This window comes from Perognathus longimembris, chromosome 11 (genome assembly GCF_023159225.1).
Source record: "Perognathus longimembris pacificus isolate PPM17 chromosome 11, ASM2315922v1, whole genome shotgun sequence".
Classification (NCBI taxonomy): domain Eukaryota; kingdom Metazoa; phylum Chordata; class Mammalia; order Rodentia; family Heteromyidae; genus Perognathus; species Perognathus longimembris.
In genome coordinates this window covers 35,666,789-35,681,990 of record NC_063171.1, presented here as the reverse complement: position 1 = coordinate 35,681,990, position 15,202 = coordinate 35,666,789, and the positions used below count along the sequence as shown (strand labels likewise).

The 15,202-nt window shown below is 41.0% G+C and overlaps 1 protein-coding gene across 2 annotated transcripts in view; it reads left to right on the top strand.

Annotated features, from left to right (window-relative positions):
• The first annotated feature begins 567 nt into the window (after positions 1-567).
• The window catches only part of Atf6 (activating transcription factor 6), a 164,666-nt gene continuing 150,031 nt past the window's right edge, over positions 568-15,202 (top strand). For both annotated transcript variants that reach the window (XM_048357850.1, XM_048357849.1), the window contains exon 1: positions 568-720. In XM_048357850.1, the coding sequence (XP_048213807.1) occupies positions 669-720 (52 nt within the window). In that variant the 5' untranslated portion in view covers positions 568-668. The remainder of the gene's footprint in view (positions 721-15,202) is intronic.

Below are 15,202 nucleotides of genomic sequence, written 5' to 3'. Positions count from 1 at the left end.
TGCTCCGGGAAACTCGTCTGTTTTGTTTGTAACCATGGGGAAGGTTTCCCGGGTCCTAGAGCGCTCCGCGTTCCTCTCCGGGGAGCTGACACCGAGAACCAAAGAGAAAATGTACACGTAGTTCTTACAGCTGTTTCATCACACTTGGGTTGCACATTACCAGTGTGGAGGAACGAGTGTGCATTAAAGTTCGAGCCCTAATTTTCATAAGTACAAAAGACAGGGCAGGCTTGCTTGGGCGTTTGCTAGTGTGGGTTTCGATAATTCATCTCCCGGAGACGTGGAGGGCACGGAGGGTAGAAGAACTTTTATGAATTTATTTTTAATAAACATTACCGATATGTTGTTTAATCGAAGCGGCAGCCGTGTGCCTCTCCCTTCTTCCTTCCCTGAAACCATCGGGGCGGAGAGTGAGGTGATCGCTCCCCAGGAAGCGTTGACTCAGCGGTGCACTCAGCCGGATCGCTGACGAGTCCCTCTCGCTCCGGCGGCAGCCACTGGGTTTCACCGGGCCCGCGCGCGCGCGCGTCGGAATAATTCTGTCCACCGTCGGCCACCGTCGCCCCGGCGTTGCGCACTGTTTTGTCCGCCGGCCGCCACCGTCCTAGTCATTACGGAGTTCCACTGCCGAGGAACTTGGGCACGGCGGGGCTGGTGTGGCCGGCACCATGGAGTCGCCTTTCAGCCCCGGACTTCCTCACCGACCCGATGAAGACTGGGGTGAGTGGTCTCCGCGAAGGTTCCCGGGGGGGGGGGGCGGTTCGGGCCCGCGTCTGTCCGCGGGTTTTCTCTCCCCTTCCCGCTGGTGGTGCCCACTGGTGGCGACAGGTGTTTGGCGAGCCCTGCGCCGGGAGCCAGCGGGGGCCACGGGTTCGCGGATCCGTGGTCCTGTGGGGGAAGAGCGGGGCCTCCCGCCTGGCCTCTGCCGCAGCCAAGTGCTGTCTCAACTGGAATGACTGTCGTATGTCACTGGTTTCCTCTGGGAAAGTACCTGGTGATCTCCTGTGTGGTGTGGTGGTGTGGGGTGGTGGTGGTGGTGGTGGTGGTGGTGGTGGTGGTGGTGGTGTGTGTGTGAGAGAGTAATAGAGACACACCGACCCAGAGATAATGTGGATGACATTAAAAACAACAACAACAACAACAAAAGCTCTCCTCATCTCGCAGCTCTCTCTGAAGTGTGATGTCCATATTGGCAGAGAAGGAAAGCATCCAAGCACCTGAACACCTACATGTAGCACTTGTAAACGGATAGAATCCTGAACAGCTCTGAATTTTCCTGTTAGGGATGCTCTGGTTTGGTTTGGTGGTCACGAAGGATGGAATGACATTCATTGGGAAGGCGAGGAAGCTTTGTCACCTCGGTGTTTTTAAAGGACACTTTTATTCTACTCTTGGGTGTAAGGCATTCTAGTACCTTGTTGGGTTGTGGTATGACTTTGGAATACTGTAAGTCCCCCCTTCTGCCCCCCAGTGGGGCTCTGTTTAACAGAAGCAGCATCCATGTGCTCCAAAATTCCCTAAAGAAAATGTTACTTTCTTTAGCTCAGTGGCTGAAGCTCAGTTTACTCAGATCTGTTTAGCTCTGTTGCCTACTAAGTTCAGTAGCTTTGGAATTTGGGAGGGGAAGGACTCAGAATGATATTTATTTTTCGTTCTGAGATCATTCTCAGTAGCACGAGTGGAATCGCAACTGAACCAAAGTTCTCATTTAATTTTCCAAAGGCAGGTGTTCTCTCAATTTGCAGAGATTTATTTTAGTATTTGGGTAGATTTTCTAAGAGTTTCTTGAAAAACTTCAGATTGTCAATGACCAACTACATCTTCCCTAGTTAATTATTCGCAGTAGTACCATGTATTTAGTACTTAATTTTTGTTAGGCATCTTGCCAAGCTCTCTACATGCATTATTTTACCTGATCATCACAAAAATTTAATGAGGTCCTGTTATTTCATGGATGAGGAAACAGAGGCTGAGAGAGTTTGGACTCAGTCTCAGAACTAGTGAGTGGCAGAAGCAGGATCAGAACCAGTTTTACCTGCCTCTAAACCTGTCTGCTTAGCCTCTTTTCTAGAGTGTTTTCCTAAAATATTTCAAGTTGGGTTTTTTGTAAGATGCCTCAAGTATTTATCAGTTTACTTCAGTATGTTGAGTAGATATTATTTGTTTTGTCAGCTAATAAATGATTACATTTTCATGACATTTCTTGTTTTTAAATTAAATTTTATTGACAAGGTGATGTACAGAGGCGGTGCAGTTACTTAATAAAGTAGTGAGTACATTTCTTGTCTTATTTGTTACACCCTCCCTCATTTTTCTTTCCCTTCCCTAGTTCAGATACGCATATATACAATATCCAGTGTTATGACATTTCTTAAACTGTAACTGTGTCACTTCTGAGTTGCATTATTCTATTTTGTCTTCTGATGCCAAGGCTACATTGTCCTGATCTGGAGTCTTAATGTTCTTTAACCTATTATCCAACTCTTTGTAGTAGATTGACTGACTCCCTTCTCAGGTATCCTGCTCTGCCTGTCCCTGAATGTGTCTCTTTCTCTTTGTTTCCCAGATGTCCTCATTCAAATTTTTAACCTTCTACTCTTACTTGAATGACTTCCTTAGGTGTTCAGTAGGTAGGATAGAATTTTGCACACATCAGAGTATAAGACAGTGTTTCTCACTGAAATAGGGATTGTTTATTTTGGGGAGTTGCTGTTTGGGGTGTTCAAGTATTTTACTGTTTATATTTTGAAAATGATATTAGAAACTACTCAGTTAAATTTGAAAAATCAAATTATGTAATTGGTATAATGACTAACAGCTTTAATTTTTTTTTTTTTTTTTTTGGTCACCATGGGGCTTAAACTCTGTGCCTGGGTGTCATCCCTGAGCTCCGTCCCTGAGCTCTTCAGCTCAAGGCTAGTGCTCTACCACTTGAACCACAGCACTACTTCCGGTTTTCTGATGGTTAATTGGAGATAAGCGTCTGACAGACTTTCCTGCCCTGGCTTGGCTTTGGACCACTATCCAGACTCCTGAGTAGCTAGGGTTACAGATGTAAGCCACTGGCAGCCTGCTAGCTTTAAATAATTTAAATGATTAACTCAGAACAGCTATGATGAGACATATTTTGTTTTTGTTTTGCTCTGTTTTAAACCTGGGCAATGTAACTTAGAGAAAAGGTCTGTAAACATTTACATTTTTACACATTGTGATCATTTATTTTTGTTGTCAGTTACTCTGTTGTTAACTGTTAAGAGTAACAAAGCAGCCATAGAAGATGTAAATGAATGAGGAGGGCTATTCTATATAATAGTTTAGATAAATGGAAATTTGAATTTCACAGTTATTTTTAGTTTAGTTTTAACTCTTATTTATTCACACACATACACACATATTCTGAACTTCAAAAGGTTGTACAAGAGGGTTACAATTTAACATGTACATCTAAGTTTCCAGTGCTGCTTGATTAGTCATTCCTTCCTTTAAATTTTTTTTAAATTAATTAATTAATTTATTATGGTCCCTAAGCTTTTGCTCAAGGCTAGCACTCTACCACTTTAGCCACAGCTTCACTTCTGGCTCTTTTGGTGGCTAATTGGAGATAAGAGTCTTATGAACTTTACTGCCCAGGTTCAAACCAGGCGATCCTCAGATCTCAGTCTCAGATCTGAGATCTCAGTCTCCTAGGATTACAGTATGAGTCACTGGCTCCTGACGTTTTTATTTTTATTTTAGACAGACCCTTATTCTAGCCTAAACTGGGCCTAAATTTGTAATCCTCTTGTCTTAGCCTTCTACATGCTGTGAGTATAAGTGTGACGCACCATACCTAGCCCACATAATTATTTTAAATATAGTACTTAATAATTTTATTTTTGTGGATTTTAATTGTTCTAATTATATATGCAATATACATATACACATTACATATATACATATTTATTTGCAAGGTGGATTTTATTGTGACATTTCAAACATATATACTGTATATACTGATTAAATTAATCCCCTTTAACGTTCTCCACCATTTTACCTTTCTAAAACTATTTCAACAAGTCTCATCCTATTGTTTTTGTACCAGGGCCTAGTAGTTGCTCAGGTTTGCTTGTTTCACTTTCATTCTGCCACTTGGAGCATGCCTCTAGTCTGGCTTTTTGCTGATTATTTTGGTGATGGAGTCTGGTAGCATTTTCTTCTTGAGCTGGCTATGGACCTCAGCAATTTGGATCTCGGGGATTGAACTTGGGTTTTCATATATACAAAACAAAACAAAATATCCCCAACCCCACGGCAACTATATTCATCCCCACTGACCCTCTCCCACAGTTACCCTGCACACCAATGAAGTCTAACCTTACTTTAAAAAGTACGCTTTTAGATCTGCAGAATAATTGAGCAGATAATACACAATGGTTCCTGTACTACTTCTCATATGGGTCAATGTGCTTCTTCCTATTTCTCACAATTTGCCCTATTGTACCATCTTGAATTAGTGCATTGGTGTGATATTTGTGTTACAGTTGATGAGCTAGAATTGATACATTATTATTAACTGAAGGATGAACTTTAAAAAATTAGTATGAAGGTTTTGGTGAATGTAAAATTTGATGATTTTTTGACAAATGTATATTGACATGTGTATCATTCTAGTATCATAGAAAACTTTCACTGCCCTAAAATTTCCTTATGCTCCATCTGTTCATCCTTCCTTTCCTCTAAGTGCTGTTCCTCCTGACATACGTTTGTTTGCCTTTTGCAGAATGCCATATTGTTGGAATCTCTCTATATCTTGTTTTGACAGGGTAGTTTATTTATTTTTACTTTTTTGTTTCCAGAACTGGAACTTGGTACCGATGCCTTTGCTCATTGGCTAGCACTTTACCAACTGAGCCATGCCTCCAACCCCTTGATAATTTTTTGACATTGAATAGTATTACACTGTGCGGATATTCCATAGTACTTTAGTCTGCTCAGGCTATCATAACGAAATGGCTCATACAATTGCAATTTAGTTCCTCAGTCAGGATGTCAGTCAGCATACTGGTATTTTGGTGATGACTGTGTCTTACTGGTTTGCAGATCACTGTCTTCTTCCTGTGTCCTCGCATGGCATTGACTGAAAAGGAATTACCCGCTTCTTATAAGGCATTGACTGAAAAGTAATTATCCTCTTCTTATAAGTCCTATCAGATTAGGGTCCTACCCTTTTGATGCCACTTAATCTTAATCATCCCCTAAATACCTTATCTTTGAATACAGTTATGGCCTCAATATGTGTGTTTGGCAATATGGGGCAACAGTTCAGTCCATAACACATCATTTGCTTATGTTTGCCTAGTGTCTAAATTTTGGCAATGATACATAAGGCTGCTACATTTATGTACAGGTTTTTGTGTGGACATAAACTATCAAATCATTTGAGTAAATACCAACCTGTATGATTGCTGGATAACACAGTAAGACTAGTTGTGTAAGAAACTGCTGAATTGTCTTCCAAATTGGCTGTTCCATTTTGCAGTCCCATCAATAACGAGTGAATGCTACTGTCGCTTCCTCATTTGGCATCTTTACTAGCATTGGATGTTGCCAGTGTGTTGCAGTTTAGCTGTTCTAATGGTTGTATAGTGATATCTTATTTGTTTTTATTTTGCAGTTTAACGACATCTGGGTTTGAGCATCTTTCTTATGCTTAATTTCTATCTCTACCTTCCTTCTCTTTTCTTCCTTCTTGCTTGCATTTGTGCAAAACCACTTTAAATTTTTTGATCTACATAAGATATATGCACCAAGATCAGAGGCATCTTGCTACTGTGGTTTCTTTTCTGTCTGCATTCTTTTCCACGAAGGTTCTTATGGTCTTTCACTAAAAGCCTGGCATTGCAGGTACAGGTTTCCCTCAAGCCCTCACAAGAGGTGCCTTTAAAATTTTTCAAACCTTTTTTCTATTATGCTTCTCAAAGGTATCTTCTGTCTGCTACTTCTTTTTATTCACTTTTTATTTTATTTTTTCACTTACTTTAAAAAATAGTTTACTGTTACTTTCTCAATCGTTTCTTCTATTATGATTCTTAAGTATTTCAGTATCCTCAAATCTTCAGAATCTTCAAATATTCCCATTTACTGGACCGAACTTTACTTTTAGGTATCCTACTTTGACCATAATCTCCCATCTTATTAGTTTATTCCTTCCCCCCTTTTTTCCCCTTGAGTTTGGGGGCCTAACTATGTCCCAGGAGATCTTGCTTCAGCCTCCAAGTGCTGAGGTTACAGGTTTATACCCCTATGTCTGGTAGCTCACTCCTTTTACTTTAGTATTTCAATTCTGGAATCTATCCATCCTCCAGAGATTTCCACCCGCCCCCGCCCCCCCCCATCTTTTCACTGCCCCTATACCCTTCATGTTATTGACTTTCCCTTTGCCTGGTCTAAATAATATAGACAATCATTGTGATAATTTTCTTGCTTATTAGACCTTGTACATTTTTTATTTTGGAGGCTTCTTTTGGATGAACTACCATCTTAATTGTTGGGGTTTCGACAACCCCTTTCTCCCCCCACGGGGAGAATGGTAACCACAAACTCTATGAAAGAGCACTCAGCCTGGCCCTCCGCCAGCGGAAGGCCAAAGGCGTGCTCACATGGGCAAGCGCTAAGTTGAGGAAGGGTTGCTGAAGCCTCCCCTCCCCCCTGTCCCCCCACATGTTACCAAGGGCGGAGGCGAAAAGGAAGGCATCAGGGACACGCTGCGGTGGTGGGAAGCGTCTCAAAGACTTTAATATGGAAGGGCACTTATATAGAAGTAATGGCGGGAAAGAAAGGGGGCTGGCCAAAGGGCCAGTCATAGGCTAGGGACCACGTTCATCAAGTGACATCACGAAACTTCCCTTTGTGGGCGGGACAACCCCATCATGGTGGCACGCACGTGTTCACCTCCCAAGGGGTGGAGGCCAGAAGGTGGGAGGGACTTCCATTGTCCCAAGGCTGGTGGAAGGGCAGCCTTCCCCAGGCCATAATAATCCCCAACATTGATTAAATCCAACTGCCCACTCCATGCCTGTACCAGAAGCTAAATGTAGCTGAAAAAAAAGCAACTATGCTGACTGGTCTGACTTCAAATTTATAATACTAACCAGAAGCAATCTAGGCCAACTGTATTCCCTTGTCTTGTCACTCTCCACTCTCATGATTGTTTTATATAATTTCTTCTGTCCTCAAACTTCTAGCACCTTCTCTTCCATCCTTTGAATCAGAATCACAGTCTCTCTCTGCCTCACTTACTCATCTATCAGCATGGTTGTCTTCTCTTTGGATGATGAGAATGACATCTTATATGTGTTATTTCCCTCCTGCTTTCTTCAAGAATATTACTCAAGTAGTGTTCCTTCTGTTTCCTGTAGCATCATTTCCCCATCTCTGTCAGGATTCAGACATGCAGTTACTTCTCTATTTAAAAGTAAAATAAATTAATAAACAAGACCCCCCCCTTTTTAGATGTTACTTCCCCGCTTGATGCTACCACAGTTCTCATTTTTTTTTCAGCAGAATTCCTTAGAAGCTTATGTTTAGTCATTCTGATTCTTCTTTCCTTATGTCTCTTAGATCACTTGGCCATCCTGACTGCTAATCAGCTCTCATGTTTCATTAACCCATTCTAGTCAGTTTCTACCATTCCACTGTTTCTGTGCTCTAAACCTACTAAACCTGGTGGCTGCCACACCTGATTAAATAAATGCTCAAGGTAGAGGTAAAATGGAAAAACTTACTTCTCTGAGAGTAAGGGAAGTCTTAATTCTGGAATTCTGATTCAAAGGATGGAAGAGGAGGTGCTAGAAGTTTGAAGACAGAAGAAATTGTATAAAACAATTGTCAGAATGGAAAGTGACAAGATCAGGACTTATCCAGTAGATTTTAGAAATGTTGGAGACCATCAGTGCTACCAGTTCCTCATGGATTCTTTGGGATTTTTCCCCCCCAGTGCTGGGGCTTGAACTCAGGGCCTGGGTGCTGTCCCTGAGCTGCTTTTGCTCAAGGCTCGCACTCTACTACTTGAACCACAGTGCCACTTTTGACTTTTTTTTTTTTTTTTGGCCAGTCCTGGGCCTTGGACTCAGGGCCTGAGCACTGTCCCTGGCTTCTTCCCGCTCAAGGCTAGCACTCTGCCACCTGAGCCACAGCGCCCCTTCTGGCCGTTTTCCATATATGTGGTGCTGGGGAATCCAACCGAGAGCTTCATGTGTAGGAGGCAAGCGCTCTTGCCACTAGGCCATATTCCCAGCCCCACTTTTGACTTTTTGTGAATGTGATACTGAGGAATCAAACCCAAGGCTTCATGCATGCTAGGCAAGTACTCTACCACCGAGCCACATTCCTAGCCCTCTTCTGGAATATTTTATAAATATGAAAGATATTTATCAACACACTCCCAGTTTTCTTTCTTTTTTTTTTTTTTTTTGGCCAGTCCTGGGCCTTGGACTCACAGCCTGAGTACTGTCCCTGGCTTCCTTTTTGCTCAAGGCTAGCACTCTGCCACTTGAGCCACAGCGCCACTTCTGGCCATTTTCTGTATATGTGGTGCTGGGGAATCAAACCCAGGGCCTCATGTATACAAGGCAAGCTCTCTTGCCACTAGGCCATATCCCCAGCCCCCCAGTTTTCTTTAACCACAGAAAAGATCAGTATGTGGATACCTATCTTTCTTTATCTAAATGTGTCAACTGTTAACATCCTGTGGTATTCACTTAGTCTTTCAGTATCACCCACACTTCCCTTTCTTTTTGCCACTGGAAACTTCTAAATAGGTAATATGAAACTCCTAAACACTTCACCATATATTTCCTAAGAACAAGGGAATATTTACTTTTAAAAAGCATGAATTCTCACATACATACTAAGTCAAATCAGAGTTCTCTCTCATCTTCTTGTATTAAATAATCTTGTATCATTTAACAGGTCTCATTTTGAAAAGTGTGTCATGCAAACATCATAGAGTATACTTACAAAACCTAGATTGCATAGTCTATTACTCACTTAAATTACATATTGCTCCTAGGGCCATGAGGAGCAAATAACATGAGATTAAATCAGGCACAAGAGAAAATTGTGCAATTGAGATACAATAAATGTGAGATGGAATGTGTGTCTGTCTGTGTAACATGGCATATTATTTTGCTTTCAACTTCTTGTATAAGTAGAAGCAGCACTCTATTAAAAAGTATGGTATAACAAGTTCTAACCTGGTAGCAGTTGTTATCAAGAATGATGTATAGGCTATACATAATTGCATACTTTGATAGGATTAGCAACACAATAAATTTGCTTACATGAATATAAGTACCCGAGTAATTTATCATTCTAAGACATTATGATGCCACTAGGTAAACAGGGTTGCTTTTTTATAATCTTATGGTGCTACTTTTGTACATGCTATATATTTAATGGAACATCCTTACATGGTACAAGATTGTACTTGTTTTTCTCTTCTGTTACTAATAATCCTGATGCCTTAGAATATTCTTCCCCCCTCCAGTGGTACCAGAGTTTGAACTCAGGACCTTGAGTTTGCTTTGCTTGTTTAGTGGGCTAGCACACTATCATTTGAGCCATGCCTCTTGCCATGTTTCTGGTATGGTGTTTTAAAAGTGGAGTCAGTCGGGGCTGGGAATATGGCCTAGTGGCAAGAGTGCTTGCCTCATATACATGAAGCCCTGGGTTTGATTCCCCAGCACCACATATGTAGAAAATGGCCAGAAGTGGCGCTGTGGCTCAAGTGTCAGAGTGCTAGTCTTGAGCAAAAAGAAGCCAGGGACAGTGCTCAGGCTGTGAGTCCAAGGCCCAGGACTGGCAAAAAAAAAGTGGAGTCAGTCTTATGGACTCTGCCCAGGATGGCTTTATACCATGATCTTTTGGATCTCAGACTCCTGAGTATCTAGGATTTGTGCCACTGAAACTGGCACCTAAGTTTTTTTTGTTTTGTTTTTTAAATGAAGGACATGGTGTATTTAGTTCAAGATGGTCTCAAACTCTAGAGCTTTCTGCTTATGGCTCTTTAGTGCTGAGATTACAGGCAGACACACCTGTATGGCCTTTGTTTCTTATAGTGCTTTTTAAACTGCTCCAGTGAACATAGATTGAAAAAGGATAAGACAGAGCAGGGAGACTAGAGACTCCTGTAAAGATCCCTTGAGTTATAATAATAGCAGATATTAGCTAGGCGCTAGTGACTTATGCCTATAATCTTAGCTACTTAGGAGGCTGAGACCTAAGGATTGCAGTTCAAAGCCAGCCTGGGCAGGAAAGTCTGTGTGGCTCTTAATCTCTAATAAACTACTCAGAAAAAGCTGGAAGTGATGCTGTGGCTCAAGTGGTATAGTGCTAGTCTTGAGCAGAAGAAGCTCAGGGACAGCTCCCAGGCCCTGAGTTCAAACCTCAGGAACAGAAAAAAAAACCCAAACAAACAGCGCACATGTATGCGTATGTGCACATACACATGCACACATATATAATGCATGTGTATATGCACACCTATATATGTGTATATGTGAGTATATAAGCATATATATCTATATAGCTATATAAATATTGTCAGCAAGGTCTTGGACTCATGAGCTCAATTGCTCCTTAGCCTTTTTTTTTTTAAATTAAATTTTATTGACAAGGTATTGTGCAAAGGAGGTATAGTTACATAATAAGGTAGTGAGTACATTTCTTGTCATATCTGTTACACCCTCATTTTTCTTTCCCTTCCCTAGTTCAGGTAGGCATATATACAATACCTAGTGTACCAAAATCATATACAGTAACCATGTAGGGTACGCCAAAGGAAATTCACCTAGAACATTAAACGTAACGACAACAATAGAATCTTCCTGTGTCCTTCTCTTGGAGTTGTTTTTGCTTATCCTCGTCTTATATAATCATGTATAAATAGCTGTTGAGCTATTGTGATCCGCTGATAGGTCTTATTCTAGACCTTTTTATGTTTGTTTAGTAGTTGTTTGGTTTTAGATACATAATGTAAACTCGCTTACCCAAACATGTAGAAATACCGTTTGAAAAGAAGTTTGTTATTTTGCAGACCTGGTCTCTACTGTTCCCCCAACTCCCAACAGTCATATATCAAGGAGACCATGCCCCTTTGTTCTCTATGTTCTGGGCTTGTCTCGCTCAACATTATTTGTTCAAGCTCTGACCATTTCCCTGCGAATACCAATATTATCATTTCTAATCGCTATATAGTATTCCATTGTGTAAAGGTACCACATTTTTTGGATCCATTCATCTGTAGTGGGGCATCTGGGTTGTTTGCATATATTGGCTATTGTGAATTGTGCAGCGATAAACATGGATGTGCAGATGTCTTTATGGTATCTTGAGACCTGTTGTTCAGGATAGATGCCTAGGAGTGGTATGGCTGGGTCATAGGGTATGTATATGCTGAGCTTTTTGAGGAACCACCATACTGTTCTCCAAAGTGGTTGTACTAATTTGCACTCCCACCAATAGTGGAGAAGGGTTCCTCTTTCCCTGCATCCCCTCCAGCATTTGTTGTTGCCTGAGTAGTTCATAGTATAGGCCATTCTAACTGGAGTGAGGTGGTATCTCAGGGTTGTTTTTATTGGCTTTTCCCTTACTGCCAGGGATGTTGAATATTTCCTCATGTGTTTCTTTGCCATTTTTATTTATTCTCCTGTGAAGTCTCTCTTTAGCTCCTTAGCCCATTTAATAATTGGTTTACTAGGCTTGGAGGGGGTTAGTTTCTTGAGCTCTCTGTAGATGATGGATATTAGGCCTTTGTCTGTTGCTGTGCTGGTGAAGATCCTTTCCCATATTGTTGACTGTCTTTCTAGTTTAGTGGCTATGTCTTTAGCTGTGCAGAAACTTTTTATTTTGTAGTAGTCCCATTTCCTTAGCTTTCTGCTAAGGAAGAAGGATAATTTTTTATGGTTTAAAAAAATTGAAATAGTTTCAGACCTATTGTAAGAATTGTAAGAATCTTTGCATGCCTTTTCTTCAGATTCCTCAATTTTAAATTATATTTTTTTTTGGCAGGGAGGGAAGGGGGGTGTACATTGAGCTATTATTTAAAAATTTATTTTTATTTTTAAAGGGTATAGTCTCATAAGTTAGGTAATAGGTACATTTCTTTGTTTTGTTTTTTGCCAGTCCTGGGACTTGAACTCAGGACCTAAGCACTGTCCCTGGCTTCTTTTTGCTCAAGGCTAGTACTCTACCACTTGAGCCACAGCATCACTTCTGGCTTTTTCTATATATGTGGTGCTGAGGATTTGAACCCAGGGCTTCATGTATACGAGGTGAGCACTTTACCACTAGGCCATATTCCCAGCCTAATAGGTACATTTCTTTTTGAACCTTATCACCCCTTTGCTCTGTCCCATCAATTATTCTTAAATACTGAAGTGTATATACTGCCCCTTCCAGACCCAAAACAAAAAAACCAAAAACCAAAAAGAACCCCACACACACACACACACACACACACACACACACACACACACGCACACGCACACACCCACCCTCAAAGGGTACTTTACAGTACTTGCATAATAAATTTTACCACCCAGATTCACCTTTTTTTTTTTTTTTTTTTTTGGTTAGTTGGGGGGCTTGAACTCTGGGCCTAGATGCTGTCCCTGAGTTCTTCAGCTCAAGGCTAGTGCTGTACAGCTTTGAGCCACAGTACCACTCCTGGTTTTCTGGTGGTTAATTGAAGATAAGATTGTCATTTTCCTGCCCTGGTTGGCTTTGAACCTCAATCCTCAGATCTCAGCCTCCTGAGTAGCTAGGATTACAGGTGTGAGCCACTGGTGCCCGGCCAGATTCACATTTTGTTGTCTGTCTGAGTGATGACTCTTTTTCCTTTCTAGTGTAGAATCCTTCCTGTAAATACACATTGCTTTAACTTATCATATCTTATCAGTGTCCTTCGATCTGGAATAGCTCCTTGATGGTCTTAAAGAGTACAAGTCCTTTGCTGTAGAAGATGATCCTAAATGTAGATTTATCTGCTGTTTCCTTATAACCAGATTGTTTTTGTCATGTGAGGATGCTGTGCTCTTCTCTACCTTATGTTTGAAGTTAAACTGTGCTGACTTATCCCCAGGTGACCTATACTTTGATCACATGGCTATGGTTAAGTTGCCATCTGCCAGATTTTTTTCCACTGTGAAGTCAGTTTCTCCCATTTTTATTAATATTTGAGGGGAGTTCATGACAAATGACAATACCTTGTTCTTTTTAAACCTCCATTCACTCCCCTCTCTCAGCTTTAGCCTCATTAATTATTCCATCCTCTATCAACTACTTCTGTAAAGGTTACCATATGGGAATTCTTCCATTTATATTTATTACTTTTCTAGTGATACTTGTACAGTATGAAAGAGATACCCACTTTCTTCTTTTCTTCCTCTCACCTTTCCTTCCTATCATTGCGAACTCATTGATTTGTTTTTTTGTCTAATGAATTGTAATCTGATACTCTTTTTTATGCTCATATTTGAACCACTGGAAAGTCATTTAAATTAGTGTCATTGGTCTTTTGACATGTTTTGCTGTGAATTTCTATTTGCTGTGAATTTCTTTATTTTTTAACACAATGAGGTTTTCTAGGCTATTTTGGGCTTTCTCTGCTTCAGTTCTGAGACCATCTCTCTCTCTCTCTCTCTCTCTCTCTCTCTCTCTCTCTCTCTCTCTCTCTCTCTCTCTCTCTTTGCCAGTCCTGGGCCTTGAACTCAGGGCCTGCACACTGTCCCTGGCTTCTTTTTGCTCAAGGCTAGCACTCTGCCACTTCTGGTGGTAAGGAATCGAACCCAGTGCTTCAAGTATACGAGGCAAGCACTCTTGCCACTAGGCAATATTCCCAGCTCCAACCAGCTGTTTCTCCAGGGAGCTCTTTAGTGGACTTCCATTTATCAGAGGATGATATTTGGATCCGGGCACACTGTTTTCATTGCTGCTTGGATATCATTATAGGTAAAACCTCTCAGCAAACAGAACTAGAAAATGTTTGTGTATGAATATATACAAACATCTGTAGCTGTTTTTCTGTTGTGTGTATATATAACATATACTATATAATTATATACATTTTGTTTGCATTACTGCACACAAAACCCTGTTATCCTCATTACTATGCTACTCAGAAGTTATCTTTGTGTTGGTAGGGATAAGGAAGGAAAAGATAGACAGAAAAAAAAAGAAGACTGGGTGGAAAGGTAGGAAGTCATATACATACTTTAGGTGAAGAAATGACAGGATTTACTGGCAGATAAAACTTTTGGGTGCATAAATGTCAGGATTTGCTGGCATATGGACAATAGAGAGTAAGGAAGAAAAGTAAACAGAGCTGTCAAGGTTTTTGGCCTGAGCAATGGCGATAATTGAATTGTCATTAACTGACATGACAAAATAACAGAAGGTTTGGAACAAGTGAAGAACTCAGTTTGGGATGTGCTAAGTTTGAGGTACCCTATAAACATTCCAGAAGAGAGGCTTGTGTTCATTGTATTTTGCTGTTAATGACTTGAGGTGTATATTTAGGAATATCTGGCATATGGATGCTATTTAAATCCATGTAGGCAATAAGACTACCACGGGAGTAAAACAGACAGAAAGTTGATGCTGAGCCTGAAACAATTTCATGTTAGGGAGAGGAGGAATCATCTTCATTTTTGATGAGGAGGGAAGTTGAGTGAAGAAAATTCACAACTAATATGAAAGAATCAAACTATTCATTTGAAAAGAATTAATGTTCTTAGGTCAAGTAGGACGAGTGTGAATTTACCATTGAATTTAGCAGTCACTGGTGACATTAATAATTCTGTGTGTGTGTATGTGTTTTTGTGTGTATGTAGGCGAGAGCTTGATTTGGGGAGATACAAGAAAGAATGGGAGATACAAAAGAGAGATGGCAGATGTACAAAACTCTTTTTTTTTTTTTTTTGGCCAGTCCTGGGGCTTGGACTCAGGGCCTGAGCACTGTCCCTGGCTTCTTCCCGCTCAAGGCTAGCACTCTGCCACTTGAGCCACAGCGCCGCTTCTGGCCGTTTTCTGTATATGTGGTGCTGGGGAATCGAACCTAGGGCCTCGTGTATCCGAGGCAGGCACTCTTGCCACTAGGCTATATCCCCAGCCCCCTACAAAACTCTTAAGTAGTTCCCAATATATAGTCTGAAGTTTCATGTTT